Source organism: Strongyloides ratti, scaffold srae_scaffold0000017, assembly GCF_001040885.1.
Source record: "Strongyloides ratti genome assembly S_ratti_ED321, scaffold srae_scaffold0000017".
In the NCBI taxonomy this organism is placed as follows: Eukaryota; Metazoa; Nematoda; class Chromadorea; order Rhabditida; family Strongyloididae; genus Strongyloides; species Strongyloides ratti.
In genome coordinates this window covers 1-15739 of record NW_020171535.1, presented here as the reverse complement: position 1 = coordinate 15739, position 15739 = coordinate 1, and the positions used below count along the sequence as shown (strand labels likewise).

At 25.6% G+C, this 15739-nt stretch overlaps 4 protein-coding genes across 4 annotated transcripts; 2 read left to right on the top strand and 2 right to left on the bottom strand.

The window, feature by feature from the left end:
- Positions 1 to 126: 126 nt before the first annotated feature.
- Positions 127 to 564, bottom strand: SRAE_0000073000 (Hypothetical protein; the record flags this gene model as incomplete). Its single annotated transcript, XM_024646666.1, has 3 exons — positions 127 to 215; positions 270 to 305; positions 345 to 564. The coding sequence occupies 3 exons, from the start codon at positions 562 to 564 to the stop codon at positions 127 to 129; spliced, it is 345 nt and encodes a 114-aa protein (XP_024500821.1).
- A 621-nt stretch (positions 565 to 1185) lies between these two features.
- SRAE_0000072900 (Hypothetical protein) lies at positions 1186 to 3396 on the top strand (the record flags this gene model as incomplete). Its single annotated transcript, XM_024646665.1, has 2 exons — positions 1186 to 2004; positions 2068 to 3396. 2 exons carry the CDS (start codon positions 1186 to 1188, stop codon positions 3394 to 3396), a joined length of 2148 nt encoding a protein of 715 aa, XP_024500820.1.
- An 889-nt stretch (positions 3397 to 4285) lies between these two features.
- On the top strand, positions 4286 to 8328 carry SRAE_0000072800 (Reverse transcriptase domain and Integrase, catalytic core domain and Zinc finger, CCHC-type domain and Peptidase A2A, retrovirus, catalytic domain and Ribonuclease H-like domain and Peptidase A2A, retrovirus RVP subgroup domain and Aspartic peptidase domain-containing protein; the record flags this gene model as incomplete). The annotated part of the gene is made up of 2 exons (XM_024646664.1): positions 4286 to 4880; positions 4922 to 8328. The coding sequence occupies 2 exons, from the start codon at positions 4286 to 4288 to the stop codon at positions 8326 to 8328; spliced, it is 4002 nt and encodes a 1333-aa protein (XP_024500819.1).
- Positions 8329 to 9403: 1075 nt separating this feature from the next.
- On the bottom strand, positions 9404 to 9652 carry SRAE_0000072700 (Hypothetical protein; the record flags this gene model as incomplete). The annotated part of the gene is made up of 1 exon (XM_024646662.1): positions 9404 to 9652. One exon carries the CDS (start codon positions 9650 to 9652, stop codon positions 9404 to 9406), a length of 249 nt encoding a protein of 82 aa, XP_024500818.1.
- Positions 9653 to 15739: the final 6087 nt, after the last annotated feature.

Below are 15739 nucleotides of genomic sequence, written 5' to 3'. Positions count from 1 at the left end.
TAAGAAAAAAAAAAAAAAATAAACAACAAAACAATAACCTTTTTTCAACATTATAATTTTTTAACTTTTTTATTATTTTTTTTTATTCACTCCCTATTTATCCACTTCCTTCAGCTTTATTAAAGCTTATACGGGGGATGTTATATGGGCGTAACCCATATAAAGGGTATAAATAGGGCCAGTGACAAATAAAACACCAGTCTTGGTGTTATCTACTAAATAAAAACATCGTAACACAATTACATTGGATATCATTGTTATTGTTTTACCTGATCCCGTTGGCATACATAGAAACAAGTCTTCGCCTATTAGAAATGTTATCATTTAAATAATTTAATTATTACCTGATTGTATTCTTAAAACAGAATAATATTGACAGAAACTTTTAAATTTATCTACATCGAATGCGAGTTTCAAAAGTTTTTCAATTGCCTGTGTATTTAAAATTTCATTATTATTTAATCCGCATGTATCAATTAAATTTCGATCAAATTCAGATGAATTTACATACTTGTAATTGAAATAAATATTTTTTTTATTTTTATGAAGATTTTCAGGAATCATTCTTATAATAAAACCTTTTTTATTAATATTATGTAATGCAAAAGTTTTATATGTTGTATTATAGTAGTTATGAATCCTTAAATTCCTTTGTTGTAATGAATTGCAAGAAATGTAATGTATTTATACTATAAATATTAATATTTCTTTTGTGGTATTAGAAAAATACAGCAATATAAAAAAATCTAATATGTGTGTATATAAAAGGTTTAATGAAATATCTTTCAACATTACTATCTTTTTATAGGCTTTTAATAAACTTTATTGTGTTATACTTATTTTTTTTTTGCTTAAGGGTTTTATAACATTTTTTGAATATAGTAAAATAAAATGATTATAACGTACCAAAATCTTTGTTGTGTGTTTGAGGCGGTTTTTTATAAAACTAAAAGAGAGAAAATTTTTTTCATTAAAAATAGTTTTTTTCATTTTGTTTTTTTCGCTCAATTTTGAATAATGTCATCTAATTTCATTAGATATCATTTTACTAAAATTAAAAATTTTAGTTCTAAAAAATATATCATGACTTCTAGAGATATACGTTCTCTGAAAATTACTATTAATAATATTGTCAATTCTTTTTTTCAAGATAACTGCGAACTAATCTGCACATGGTTCCATGAAATGTTTTGTGATATTGATATTCTTCATTTAATTAATATTGCTGTTAAACCTGATAACTGGAAAGAACATGAAAAAACCAAATCTTTTAAAAAAGTTAATGATCTATTGGCTAATTATTTTCTTAAAGATTCTACTTTTAATCGATTATCTAAACATAATAAAATACGTGTTTTTAAATCAATTACATACTTTAATACTGAAGAAATTTTTAAAAGAATAATTGGTAATTTTGAGGCAGAACTTTCTTCATTAATTAAAATGTTTATTAATAATCAGGGACAAGATATCAAATTTTACTTATACGATACGGATTTTTTTAATTCCTTTCTTTTTCATCTTTACATCCCAGTTAAGTTTATGGCATACTCTGATAGAACAAAACGAATTTTGAGTGCAGATATTGTAGAAACAGTTTTTCCAAAGAATATGAAAATTGAAAGTTCATTTAGTATGTTAATAATATTATGCACGTGTAAAACACGTAAATTCTTTCAAGTAGTATCAAAATTTGAATACAATTATATAAATTATATTGATCTTAGTGAATGTTGGATTTTTTTTGATGAATTAAAAAGATTGTATCCAGAGTACTTTCATATTGATGGCTGTCTCGAGAATCTACTTAGTACTACTTTTTTAAAAGAAAAAAGTACTGAGTCATTTGGAAATTTTTTGCAAAAAACTTGCTTATATTATAAGGAATATATTATAAAATTTCTTAAACAATATAACGTTGAATTATATTGTACCTCAAGTAAATATGATTTAAAGGTTAATTGTAACTACTTAAGTGAATTATGTTTACTTTATTTAAACAATGTTAGTAACTATATAGTAAATTTTTTTCATTATTAAAATTAATATATATATGAATTTTTTTAGACGGAATTAGAACGTATAATAATTGAAAAAGAAAGTGAAACAATTAATTCTGAAGTAAGTAATAATACTAGTGAAGGAAATGTTTTCTTAAATAGCGAAATAAGTAATGATGAGGATATATCTCAGACATCAAAGAATGTTAATGAAATTATAATATCTGAAACAAGTAGTAATAAGGAAATGATGGATGATTATGAAATGCTAAGTGATAGAAATACAGATGAGTGTAATGAAGGAACAAACAATTCTGAAATGTTAGATAACAATAGTGTAAATGATCTAAGTTCAGGAATAAATAATTCTATATTATTATGTGATAATAATGAAAATTCAAAGAATTCTGATATTTTACAAAAAAACGCACGAGATGAATCAACAGTTCATGAAAATAAAGAACTTTTTAATAGCATAATTGCAGAAAATGAAAGAGAAGAATTACTTGAAAATGTGAATGATATTCAATCAAGAGATCATTCAGCACCACCAAAGACACCTGAAAATACCATTAATATTGAACAAGTAAATGCTAATAAATGTCTCACTTCGATAAGAAGTTATAAAAGACGTAAGAGAATGTTAAATGAATCAAATGAAGTAAACGAGACTATTGATGAAACCATAAATGATGTTTTGAATAACGTGAATTTAAATGATTCTTTATCAATTTTTCAAATTAAGTGCAAATATACTTCTGTAAATGACAATGTTATTCAACTTGTTTTACCTGATAAGAATATGCGTCTAATAAGTGTAAAAAATAATAATGATATATTAAACATTGAAATTTTAAATTCAAAGAATCCAAGTGTGAAAGATACAACAAGAGGAAAAATTGAAAATGATGTTATAGATATATATCCAATTAAAGACTTTAAATCAAAAACTGTGTTAATTCCTGATGGAAATATAAAATATAGTTTTAACTATAAAATTAATGAAAGAACTAAGTCTGACTTTGTTTTATTGGATAAATCTGATTTAGACAATACAAGTCTTAAGTTAATATGTTTCATGAAATATAGTAAACAAAACAAAGAATTAATTAAAGACACACTTGATGAGATGAATAACTTAATAAGACTATATGGAAGTGGAGATATATCAAAAAACCTACGTTATTTAAAACAATTGAATTCATATTTTCGTGAAATACTATTTTCTCTTGGCTTCACTAGATGGTCTTCGAAGTATAAAAGATACATAACGGATAAAATAATAAAATGCTTCTGTTTAATTTATTCTTATCCAATAGGAATTTTAAATCAAACAAAATTAATTAATAATATATATCGTCATTATGAAAAGTTCATCGTAGATGATAATTCATAATTAATAATTATGAATACTTTTTTATGAATTTTATTTTTTTCATATTTACTATATTAAATAAATAATTTTCTTCTTATAAAGTTATCTTATCTAATTAAATTAAATTATGAAATTTTCTAAATGTATAAATTAAAGTATTTTTTTTAAATATATAAATGGCTGATATCCACCATTTTTAATGTATATTATTGTGTGTAAATGGCGGATATCCGCGATTAGATCATGTTTATATATATAATATATATATAGAAAAAAAAAAGATAATATATTATAATATAATATATATATATGAAGTAGTTGTTATATAAAAATATTAATTATTTAAATGTACAACACAACTTTTTTGAAATTGTGGATATTATATATATGTATATATTTTAATTAATGTAAAAAAAAATATGTATAATTTAAATAGTTTTTAATATAAGATATATATGTTTATTAATAAAATTTACGTTTATCTATTTTATCTGTATCTATATTCATTCTCATTCTAATTTCTTGAAAAAAATAATGTAGAGAATTTGATGTATATAAGACATTTCTGAGAAATATTTTAAAATTATTTTTTAAATCGGTCATTATATTCTCAGGAATGTTATACATAAATAGTGTAGAGTAAGAGTTCCACTCTTGCAACGAAAAATTTTGGAATTTCTAAATTAAAATAAACTTAAAATGAAATTAATTGTTATCATAATATTTCACCGTTTATTATATTGTTTGTTTTTAGGATATATAGTCCAGTTTTAATAAAATTTACTGTACCTGAATCACCACACTGTTAGCTTAAAAGAGTTTAATTGTTCTATTACTGGAAGAACTACAACTCAAAGCAATTATCAACATAGCCAATTTTGTTCACAGCATCGAAAAGTTCACTCCAAAAATGGAAAACGCCACTATCTGGCTCCAACAACTTGAAAAAGCAATACGTTTAGATGACCTAGTAGAAAGTGAACTTGACATTCTCTTAATCAAGCTAGACCTCTCAATTTTCAAACTAGTAGAGAAAAGAGGGTTCAACAATTGTCAAGAAATAAAACAATTTCTCAAGGACAACTACGATGGAACTAGCTCAACTGAATACTCATTACGCAAACTAGTCACTTTCAAATTGAATCTAGAATCTGCCAATGCACTTGAACTATCGTTGAACGAACTAGAAAAACTAATGGCAACTGCCCACAGCAGTTTAGGAGAAAAGGCCCTAGAGCGAGAAATTCATACCTACATCCTGAAATCCTTAGCCCATAACACAGCTCTCCTACATGCCACTGGATACTCCCTCAACAACCGATCTATCGAAGAATTAAAGACAGAAATAGTTACAGCCTACAAATTAACCAGTCAAGAAAAGAGCCTTCACTGTTCCTATTGTAAGAAAAGCAATCACACTGTGGACAACTGTAGACGCAAAAATGGAGAATGCCTAAGATGTGGAGCTGGTGATCACAAACTTAATGAATGCTCCCAAAGAAACAGTTCAAAAAACTCATAAACTCTGAAGAGAAGGACTTTAGAGGTAAATCTCCACCAATCTTTCGAAACCCATACTCTATCACCAAACCCACTGCTTCCACCAAAACTACTGCCCCCACTGTCTCTACTGAATCAACTGTCCCCACTGAATCCACCACCGCCACAGTCCACTGTCAAATGAAAGAAAGACCACTCCACAATGCTCCTGACCATGTCGACAACCAAAAAGAAACTACCAAAGAAATTGACAAGATTGACATAACCGATACCGAAAATTTCAGTGAAGAAGAAGAAGAAGAAGAAAACATTACTGTCTATGAACCAAATGAATTAAAAGAACCATATCTAACTATTATCGAACAGGCCAATGAAACTAATGGATTGTATATTGTCAATGTAACCATAAAGAACCACTGCTTCAGAGGATTGATAGACACTGGATCCCAAGTTTCTATCATACCAACGGAATGTGCCAAGTACATCACTGACATATCTACATTACCTACCCGAACGATCCGTACTGCAAGTGGCACCTTCACAGTAAAAAGAATCCCAGAATCTATTGAGATGATCATTGAAAACTACAAAATATCAATCCAAGACTTGTTAATATCTCCAAACACTTTTCATGGTTTTGAAGGAATACTAGGGCTTGATGTGTTGAAGAAAATAAACATTCACATTACGTTTAATAATAAATCATTAAACACTGATCTTATTGTAAATCATGTTGTGATTAATAAAAATAATCTTAACACTAAAAATGATTCTTTAGATCAAATTGCCAATAAATTTAAGATTGCCATACGCCTAAGATTCCCAAATCTAGAACCCAAGAATAAATATGATGTGGGAAGAAGCATCAACACTGCCCCCATCCAAAAATTTGTCAATGTGAAACCCCTAAACATAAAATTTTACAGTTGCCCCATCACACCAGATCTTCTTGCAAACATCCACGAAATGGAACACTACGGAATTATAAGACGATCAAAGGCTCTTGAAATCCAACCTTTTTACTCAATTATAAAAAGGGACAAAAACAACCAACCGAAACCATTCACTGATCAAAACAATACTGTTCACCAAAGAGTTCGCATCCTGTTTGACGCAAGAGAGCTGAATCATAAAACTGTAAAACTGAACTACGAACCCAACACTCTTGCGAAAATCATACAATCATTACGAAAATTCACCTTCGCCTCTGTCATTGACCTACATCAAGGATTCTTCCAAATAAAATTGAATCCAGAAAATTGCAAAAATTTCAACTTCAAGGTAGGAACAACAACCTATTCATATGCAAGATTACCTCAGGGATGCATCAACAGTCCAATCATATTCCAACGAAGCATTGAACTACTATTTGAAGAATTCAGGGAAAGGTCAACAAAGGACAATTTTCAACTTGAAATTTACCAAGACGACATTATCCTATTGACCTCAAAGGATGCTATTCATCACCTCAGAATACTTGAAGAAATGCTCTCCACATTGAGTGAAAAAGATGCTAGACTGTCTGTAGCCAAATCAAAGTTCCTGAAGAAAGAAATTGAATACTTATCCTGGAAATTCAGTTACGACAGCATAAAACCAAGTGACAGTTCTATCTCCAAATTAGTAAACTCAACTCTACCTGTGAAAAAGAAGAATCTATACTCAATAATACAAGCTGCTAACTACTTTCACACTGCCATACCAAATTGGGAGAAAATAACTCGCCCACTATACCAACTGACTCGCGGTAACCTCAACGATAAAATAGAATGGAACCAACAACAACATCTATACAAGAATCTTTTAACAGCTCTATTAGAGATACCTCCACTAAAAATGATGGACCCATCAAAACCACTAATTCTAGCGGTTGACGCCTCAAACGAAGCCGTTGGAGGCTATTTATACCAGGAAGAAGGAAACAAACGACAAATTTTAGGTCACTTTTGCAACGTTCTAGGCCCCACCATCAAAGCCCGAAGCCCGAGTTATCTCGAACTAAAGAGCATTGCTGTGGGAGTTGACAAATTCAAAAACTTGATAACCGGACGGACACTCTACATTCACTCTGACCACAAGCCCCTAAGCACACTACTTCACAGCAAATCCATTACCCAACCAAAACACTTTGAATTAATGGCATCCATAAACCAATACGCTACCGCAATCAAATACCTACCTGGAAACGAAAACACCCTAGCCGACCTCTTGTCACGACCCAATACCACCTCCAATATCTCCAAATGCTATGCTATTTTAGAAACTACTTCTCAAGAACGAGACACTATGACCCAAATCATATTACAAGATCAAAATAACCTGAAAGACTTTGACATTGAACTTAAAGGAATGAAATTTAAGAAGGGAGGGGATGGCAAGCTAAAGCTACCATTATCCAGAAATAAATCAATCCTGAAACTCATTGAAATGTACCATGAAAAATATGCTCACCTCTCTGCAAGAAAAATGGAAGAACTAATAAAGAACAAATACTTGATCCAGAATCTACGACAACATATCAACAAATACTTAGAGAAATGTGAAATCTGTCAAAAGATTAAAGATGAAGACTGTCTACGACCTGAACTGAAAACCATTCAATACCCAGAAGAAACCTGGGAGATAGTCGCCAGCGAAATCCTAGTGATACTTCAACACGGCAAAGTAATTCAATTCATCTGCACCCTATCCAGATTCTGGATACCTGTACTACTCGAGAACCTGACTGCAGAAAATACCATCAACATCACAATAAAAGAAATATTCTCCCGTTTCGGCTCCCCCAAAAAACTGATAGTAGATAGTGGCACTAATTACAAAAACGCAGACATGAAAAAACTATGCGACACATTCAATATTGAAATAAGCTACTGCACTCCAGATCACAAAACAGGTAACAGCATTGCAGAACGCTCCTTCCGCACTATGCGCACAATACTAATGAAGCTGAAATGTATCACGGACAAAGATGCAACTTTTGATCTAAAATCAGCCATCAACTACGCTGCATTCATCTACAACATTTCAAAAAACGACACCACCAGAAAGACCCCTTTCCAAATCATGTTCGGCAGAGAGCCAAACAATATCGACATTATAGGAATGGAAATAGGAATAAGTGAGAATGTCACCCTTGAGAAAATAAAAATGCTAAGAATGTCAGCCCGAATCACCTCAGAAATTCTAAGACAAAGACAAAATCAAGAACTAAACAAATCTAGAGGCAAGGACGAACTAAGAATAGGAAGCAAAGTTTTTATAAAATCACACCCAGCCAACAAGCTCCAACTTCCTTTCCAGGGACCTTACATTGTGAAGAAAATTATTGAAGACACTTGTCATTTATCAATTGAAGGAAGACCAGGAAGACCTCTAGTCCGAAACAAAGCCCAACTGAAACTTTTCCAAGACAGGAAACCTACAATGGAACCAGGCAGCAGAAATCTAGATTGATGTCCCGACAACTCAATCTCAACAATGGAGGAGTAAGAGTTCCACTTTTGCAACGAAAAATTTTGGAATTTCTAAATTAAAATAAACTTAAAATGAAATTAATTGTTATCATAATATTTCACCGTTTATTATATTGCTTGTTTTTAGGATATATAGTCCAGTTTTAATAAAATTTACTGTAGATCTTTAGGTTGCAAAATCATGTGTTCCTTCTTGAGCTAATATACAATCTTTTAATTTATAAAGATTATTTGAAAATTCAGGTGATAATAATAGTTGATTAAATATTGTTCTATGTTTTGTATATTTTTGATTATCTTCATTTTGATTCATTGATTTTATGTTTTTCAAATTAGTAGTAAAATGTTTTTATTGTATTTTCTTTTTATTAATACTTCATCAAAATCAATAAGTTTTCTCTTTTTTTCACTTATATGATTGTTGGTGGTATAAGATTATTATGTTTTTATTAAATTTTTCATTGAATTCATATTTTTGATCATTTCTTCAACAGATTTATTTGTATCAACTATATTATTACTTTTGGAATTTGTTTTAGACTTGGTATCCCCTCAAAAATTTTTTTTCTTTTTCTAACATAAAAAAACACGGGAAATCAGAAAAAAATCATCAAAAAAGGTAAAATGATTTGGAAATTGATATTTGATCATAAATTTAAATTGTTAACAAATTTTAACACACTTATTTACTCAAAAACGCTTCTAAAATGGCTTCAATACCACCAATAAACTCTCTAAACAACATTTTCTTCAACGAAGAAGCAGCTCTCAAATTTCTCCAAGACGATGAAATAATAAGAAAAAAAAATAAAATGTTCTGCATGCGGAGGGTCAACTACTTTCCGAAGAGCGAAAGTTCTCTTCAGATGCACGAAAAAAAGTTGCAGAAAAAGCATAAGTGCCAAAAACGAAACATTTTTCGCTGGCCAGTGCCTTCCGCTTTGCAAGATTCTTTACATGGCTTACCTATGGTTGTAGAAGAATCTCGTAAACTCCATAAAAAGTCAGTGTAAAGTAAGTAGTGCAACTGTTTGCTCATTTTTAAGCTATTTCTGCTAACTTGTGGCGGATGCTTTAGATACCGAAGATTGTGTTATCGGTGGAAAAGGCATCATTGTGGAAATAGATGAAACCAAAATAGGCAAACGGAAGTACCATAGAGAGCACCTTGTAGATGGAGTCTGGGTTGTTGGCGGTGTGAAAAAGACGAAGAAGAGACGCGTTTTCGCTGTTCCTGTTGAAAAACGGGACAGTGAAACGCTTCTTGACGTCATAAAAAAGCACGTCAAACCTGGTTCCATCATCCACACTAATCTTTAGCGAGGTTACGAAGGAATTGAGGAAAAATTGGAGTTCAAGCACTGTACGGTAAACCACAGTGTAAGTTTCAAGAATTCAGAAACTGGTATTCATACGAATACCATAGAAGGAACGTGGAACGGCTTCAAAAAAATTATTCCAGCATAGTCATAACAAAAAAAAACATGAAAGAACGTTTATGGAAATTTGCCTAGCGCCGAGCAAATAAAAAAAATTATAGACCGGCTTTCTCGATGCTTTACAAGAAGTCGTTTATATTGATAAATAATTAAAAAATTTATTAATTTTTATTAATTTTTTTATTTTAAACAATAAAAATTTAAAAAAAGTCTTTTTTATTTATTATTTTGTCGTTTTAATCAAATACATTTAAATTGCTATTTTAACTAAAAATAAATAGCTTGGAAAAAAAAAAATTAAAAAAAAATACCAATCTGATAAAAAAAACGTTTATAACGCATTTTTTAATCAAAATAAACAAGGAAGATCCTCATCTAAAATTTAACAATTCAATGTTTCAACATTCAAAGGATTAAAAATAATATATAAATTTGTATCAAAATATAGAAAAAGGAATTTTGTAAATAAAGGACAAAATTTTAGAAAAAATTCAGTCTTTTAAATTTTAAAATTTTTACACTATTCATAATAATATTCAATAAAATGCCATCTTCTTAAGAAGTTCATAGCTCCCGTAAATTTCTTATTAAAGATTTTATTACAACTATCCAACGTCTAAATCACATTCTTGAAGATTTTGCAATTATTTTGGAAAAATTGGATCATTGTTGTAAACTTGGAACTAGACATAAATTTATTTAGTTTAATAGATATTCTAACTAATGAAAACGTAAATGAAATGTCTCAGAAAGGATCTAATGAAATATCTAGTATTATCAAAAACGTCATTGAAGGGTTTGATGGAATTTTTCTTGTTATGAAAGAAATTATTAAAGATTCCGACGAAATATGTGGTTTTATTAAAAAAGTTATTAAAGAATGATATAAAGTGGTAATAAAAGAAATAACCAGATATTTGATGAATTCAATGGGGTAACATTTTTCTAAATTATTTTAAAATATTCTAGAGAGAAAGATTAAGCAGTTTTTGATGACTATTATATTGATGATATTAAATAAGTATATAAGTAATAATATTATAATTTTATGGTTATTGTTTTTCTTTATATATCTTTTGGTGTGTATACCAGAATAAATTTATTTCTTAGAATATTCTAGAAACTTCCAGATTTTTTTAGAAATTTATATATTTTAATTAATTAATGTGAAATTAAAAATAAGTATAAAAATTGTTAAAATATAACTATGGTATTGTATTTTTTTTTGTGTTGACTTTGAAGAATAATTATAAAAATAAAGGTATCGTTCCTTTAAATTATTCACCATATATATTTAAAAATGTTTAAAATCAAATAAATTATAAAAATACTTGTAAAAAGATTTTAAACTATTTTAATTTTACAAGATTTTTTTAAAATTTTTTAAAAACTCTGTTAAATATTTTTAAATATTACTTTGATAATATAAATTGTTTTTAACTCAAATTAAATTTTTATATTGATGGTGACTATTTTAATACAATTTGATTGCTCTAATCATATTTTTATACAAAAAAAATAATTAATTTAGATGTATATTATTAGAAATATAAAATTAAAAAGAGTTTTTTTAAGATAAAACTTTACTATCTTTAATAAATAATATGAAAGAAATAAAAAAAAAATAATAAATAATCTGATGCCCCATTGAATGAAAAGAATTTTACTTCATCCACAAATTTTAATAAAATATATATATATATATATGCAAAGAAATATTGAAAAATAAGAATATTCATAAAGAAAGACAAAAGAATTTTAAAATATATTTTTCTTACTTTCGTAATACTTTTAAATATAAAATAAAGTTATCTTTTTTTATATTTGTCTTTGTAATCATTATTGAAAAGAACTAATAAGAAATATTAAAAATAATAATAATTTGATTGCCTTATTGAAAAAAAAAGGAATTTAAAGAGAAATAATTAAAAATAACACGCGAAAAATGATACTACTTAGTGTAAAGAGTTAAACTCTCTCTTAAAATAAAAAAATTAAACCCAGTTAAAAAAAGTTATCAGTGAAGAAGAATAAGATAACAAGGAGACCTTAAGAGTATTTAAAAGTGAATTAACCCGTTTTTCTAATAAAAAATAAAGTTCCATTGATTCATCTGAATATTATTCTACCTTAGATGAAGAAACGAGTGAAGAGATGGATTAACAATCTTATAGCAACGATAGTTCTGAGGATAATAAATATGATAAAAAACAAAAAGAATCCCAGAAATAATGGCACTTAAAGTAAGAAGTTGGTAGATTCTTACTTAATCAAAATTTATAAATTAAATTAAATAATTTTCTTGTGCGAATGATAGAGAATCAATCCTGGATAGCTATTTGTATAGCCGTACTAGATCCAAGCCAATTTTAGAAGTACATTCTTCAAATTATATTCAAATTATTAAATTAATTTGTCAATTACTTAGTATAGTGGAGTAATATAACAATTCTAGTTATATTAGGGTGAATTGAATAGCTTGGAGAACTATAATTCTTATTTAAGGTACTTTGTACCTCTTTTTGAATTATGTTATATATAAGGGTTGTAATTTTATCATTTTTTCATTTATTTATTATTGTAAAGTTATTTAATAAAGTTAGTGTTTGAACTTGTCTTGGACTTATAACCTTGGGAAATTATCAGATGTGGGCGCCACTAAAATATTTTTATTAATAACATTTGATAAAAACTTTATAATTATAAAAAAAAACATTTATATTAAAAATTTATTAGTAATATAATAATTAAAACAATATTAATTTATAAAAAAAAATTTTTAACTAAAAATAGTAACATTTTGTTAATATAAAAATATAAAATAAAGTTAATTATTAAAATAATTAAAAAATATATAAGTATATATTATTGTGTTAAAATAAAATAAAAATTTGATTGCCATATAACCTTCCTTAAGAGTTATTTGAATTCTTCAAAGTAGAATATATGAGCAGCATTTTTAAGTAGCACACTTTGAATCCATAAATATTTATCTAAAATATCAGCTGGAAAAATGATTAATATTATAAAATTTACTTACTTTTTAATTCTTATTAATAGAAATATTTTTAATCCTTAATCAATAATCTTTTTCTTTAATCAATCTAAATTTTAAATATTTTCAGAGCAATCCTATTATTCTTTATAAATAGAAATCTTAATTATTAACTGTTATTTTTGCAAATCAAATTAATTAATATAAGAATCTTATTAAAGATTTAAAATTTTGCAATCCAATTGAAAAATAAAATATTCAAAATGTACCATTTTTTAAACCTCATTAATATTTGGGAGTCAATCTTAATATAAAAATATATTTGGTGCAATCCTATTTTATTATCATTAATTAATTTGTTTAATAATCTAAATGAATTCTTATCTAATCAAATTCAATAGAAAATGTTAATTTGACAATTAAATTAATTAATAAAAAGTATCTTAATCTAGATTTAAAATTTTTCAATCTAAATAAAAAATAAAAGAATCTATTTGAATGGTTATATTGGCAATCTTATTACTTAATTAAAGATTCATAGTAAATATTTAAAAGTCCTTGTTACTAACATTATCAATAAGTATTGTTAAAAAAATAAGAAAAATATTCATAATTTAAAACTAAAATTTAACCTTAAAAACAATATTTATAAGGGTAATTATGGCAATCCTTCTAATAATATCTATATTTCTTCCAACAATTCACTTAATATTTTTAAAAACCTTACTTAACTACTATTACCAAAATCTATATTAATAATAGAAATATTAGCAATCAAATTCATTATTATACTGACTTGTATTTTTTTAATCAACTAGAAATGCTAACTCTCTATTTCTCTAAATATTTCTTTATAATTCCTATTTATCACAAATACAACTTTATTTGAAACAAAAAATTCTTCCTCTTATCGTTTTATTTTTAATATATTTCAATATTTATCTTATGTATTTCTTTTTTTATTTATTATTTATTTATAATACACACCACACAATATATTTTCTCAAAACATTAACATATCAAATAATCGTTATCACATATATAACAAATAGATCTTTTATAATTATTTTTAAATTTATATTCTACATAAAACCTTAATCAATTACCAATTGTTATTTTTGTGATAAAAAAAATATTGTATACATATCTTATATTAATTTACCTCATTATATATTTTAAATTTATCATATTAAATAAATCTTTTTTAGAAAAACAATTATTATTATTTATCAAAACAATACATATAAATATATTACATTCTTTTATAATTATTTCTAACTTAAAATTTTTTCCATTCAATCTAATTCTTATTATGGTATATTTATTTCTGCAAAATACTTTATACAGCTTTTTAATTAATTTTAAATATTTTACTTTCCAAATTTCTTTTATCAATTTTTCTTTTACCAATTCAAATTTGTTCCATAAATAATTGTTAAAATAATTTTCAACTTCTTAATTAAATTATTTCTTATTAATATAAACTAATAAAAATAAAAAATGATTGCTGTATTATTTTACTAACTAAAATTTATTTTAATTAATTCTATCATATCATAAAAATTATTCTTTCATTTAATAAATAATAAAAATACAAATTTTTTCCTCCAATATTCTTCATTACTTGTTAACATATACTTTTCTATTACTTTCTTAATTGTTATTATTATTATTATTATTATTACATATAACATAATTATAAATATATTTATTCACAAAAGATAATTATTACAATAAAATATTTATACTTCATTATATATTATTTACCATAATATAAAACAAACTTTCTACTCAAAAGTATAAACTTAATACATTATTATAAACTACTAGAAATAATAAATTTATTTCTCATTTTATACTGATTATCAAAATATTTAAAATAACTTTATATATTGTGTGTGATATAAAAAACCATATTCTTTTTTATTATTACTATTATTAAAATATTTACCAATATTTTTTGTTAAAAATTATTGTGAATTATATTACTTGAAACACACTATTATTGGGATTGAATTTTATCAACAATAAAATTTTGAAAAAGTGAAACTACATAATATATTTCCATTATTATGATAAATGATTTATAATTAACACCAGAAAGTAAATATTTTTTCTTTTAATGTAGTGTTTAAATATAGTTCTTCTCAAAAATATTAATATTCAAACAATTCTTCATACTACCATTATCAATATACATTTTCAATAGTCAAATTGTTTTTTGATAAAAAGAATAATTATAATAAATATTATGTATCAAATTATTCATAACCATATTATATGAAGATAAATATCTGAAACTTAAAAAAGTTGTTATAACTATTTGATTACAAAAAGATATCCAATATTGAACTTTGGGAGTAATGATAAAACAATTTTCACCTCTGTATCAAACTTCAAGTATGAGAGAATTATTAGAGAATTATATTATTAAAATTAAATATATTCTTTTTTTATTTTAATTAAACAATTATTACTTTTCAAATTTTATTCAAACTTTTCTTAATAATAATTTTTTATAATCCTATTCTTTATTTTAAATAAATTACTCTCTTATAATTTTTAAAAGTTTATCACTTCTTTGACAGTTTTTAATATATCAATTTTTCATCAATTTAATACATAACAAAAATTTATGTACAACAAATAATTTTTATAAATATCTTTAACAATATTTTTAATATTACCACTTCAATTTCTCTTCACAATTGGAACACGTCTTCTAAGCTTATTACATATATGTTACTTGGTTATGAATTTATTTCACTATCAAAAACTTATATTTAAATTTTTACATCAATACGTTCATTAATATAATTTCATCCAATTTAAATATTAATACTATATTATGATTATTTTTTGCTAATAATTTAAATTAATTGAATATAACATTCAAATTTTTATCTTCAAAATAAAAATTTATAATGTGGTATTTGTAACAAAATAACAAACTACAA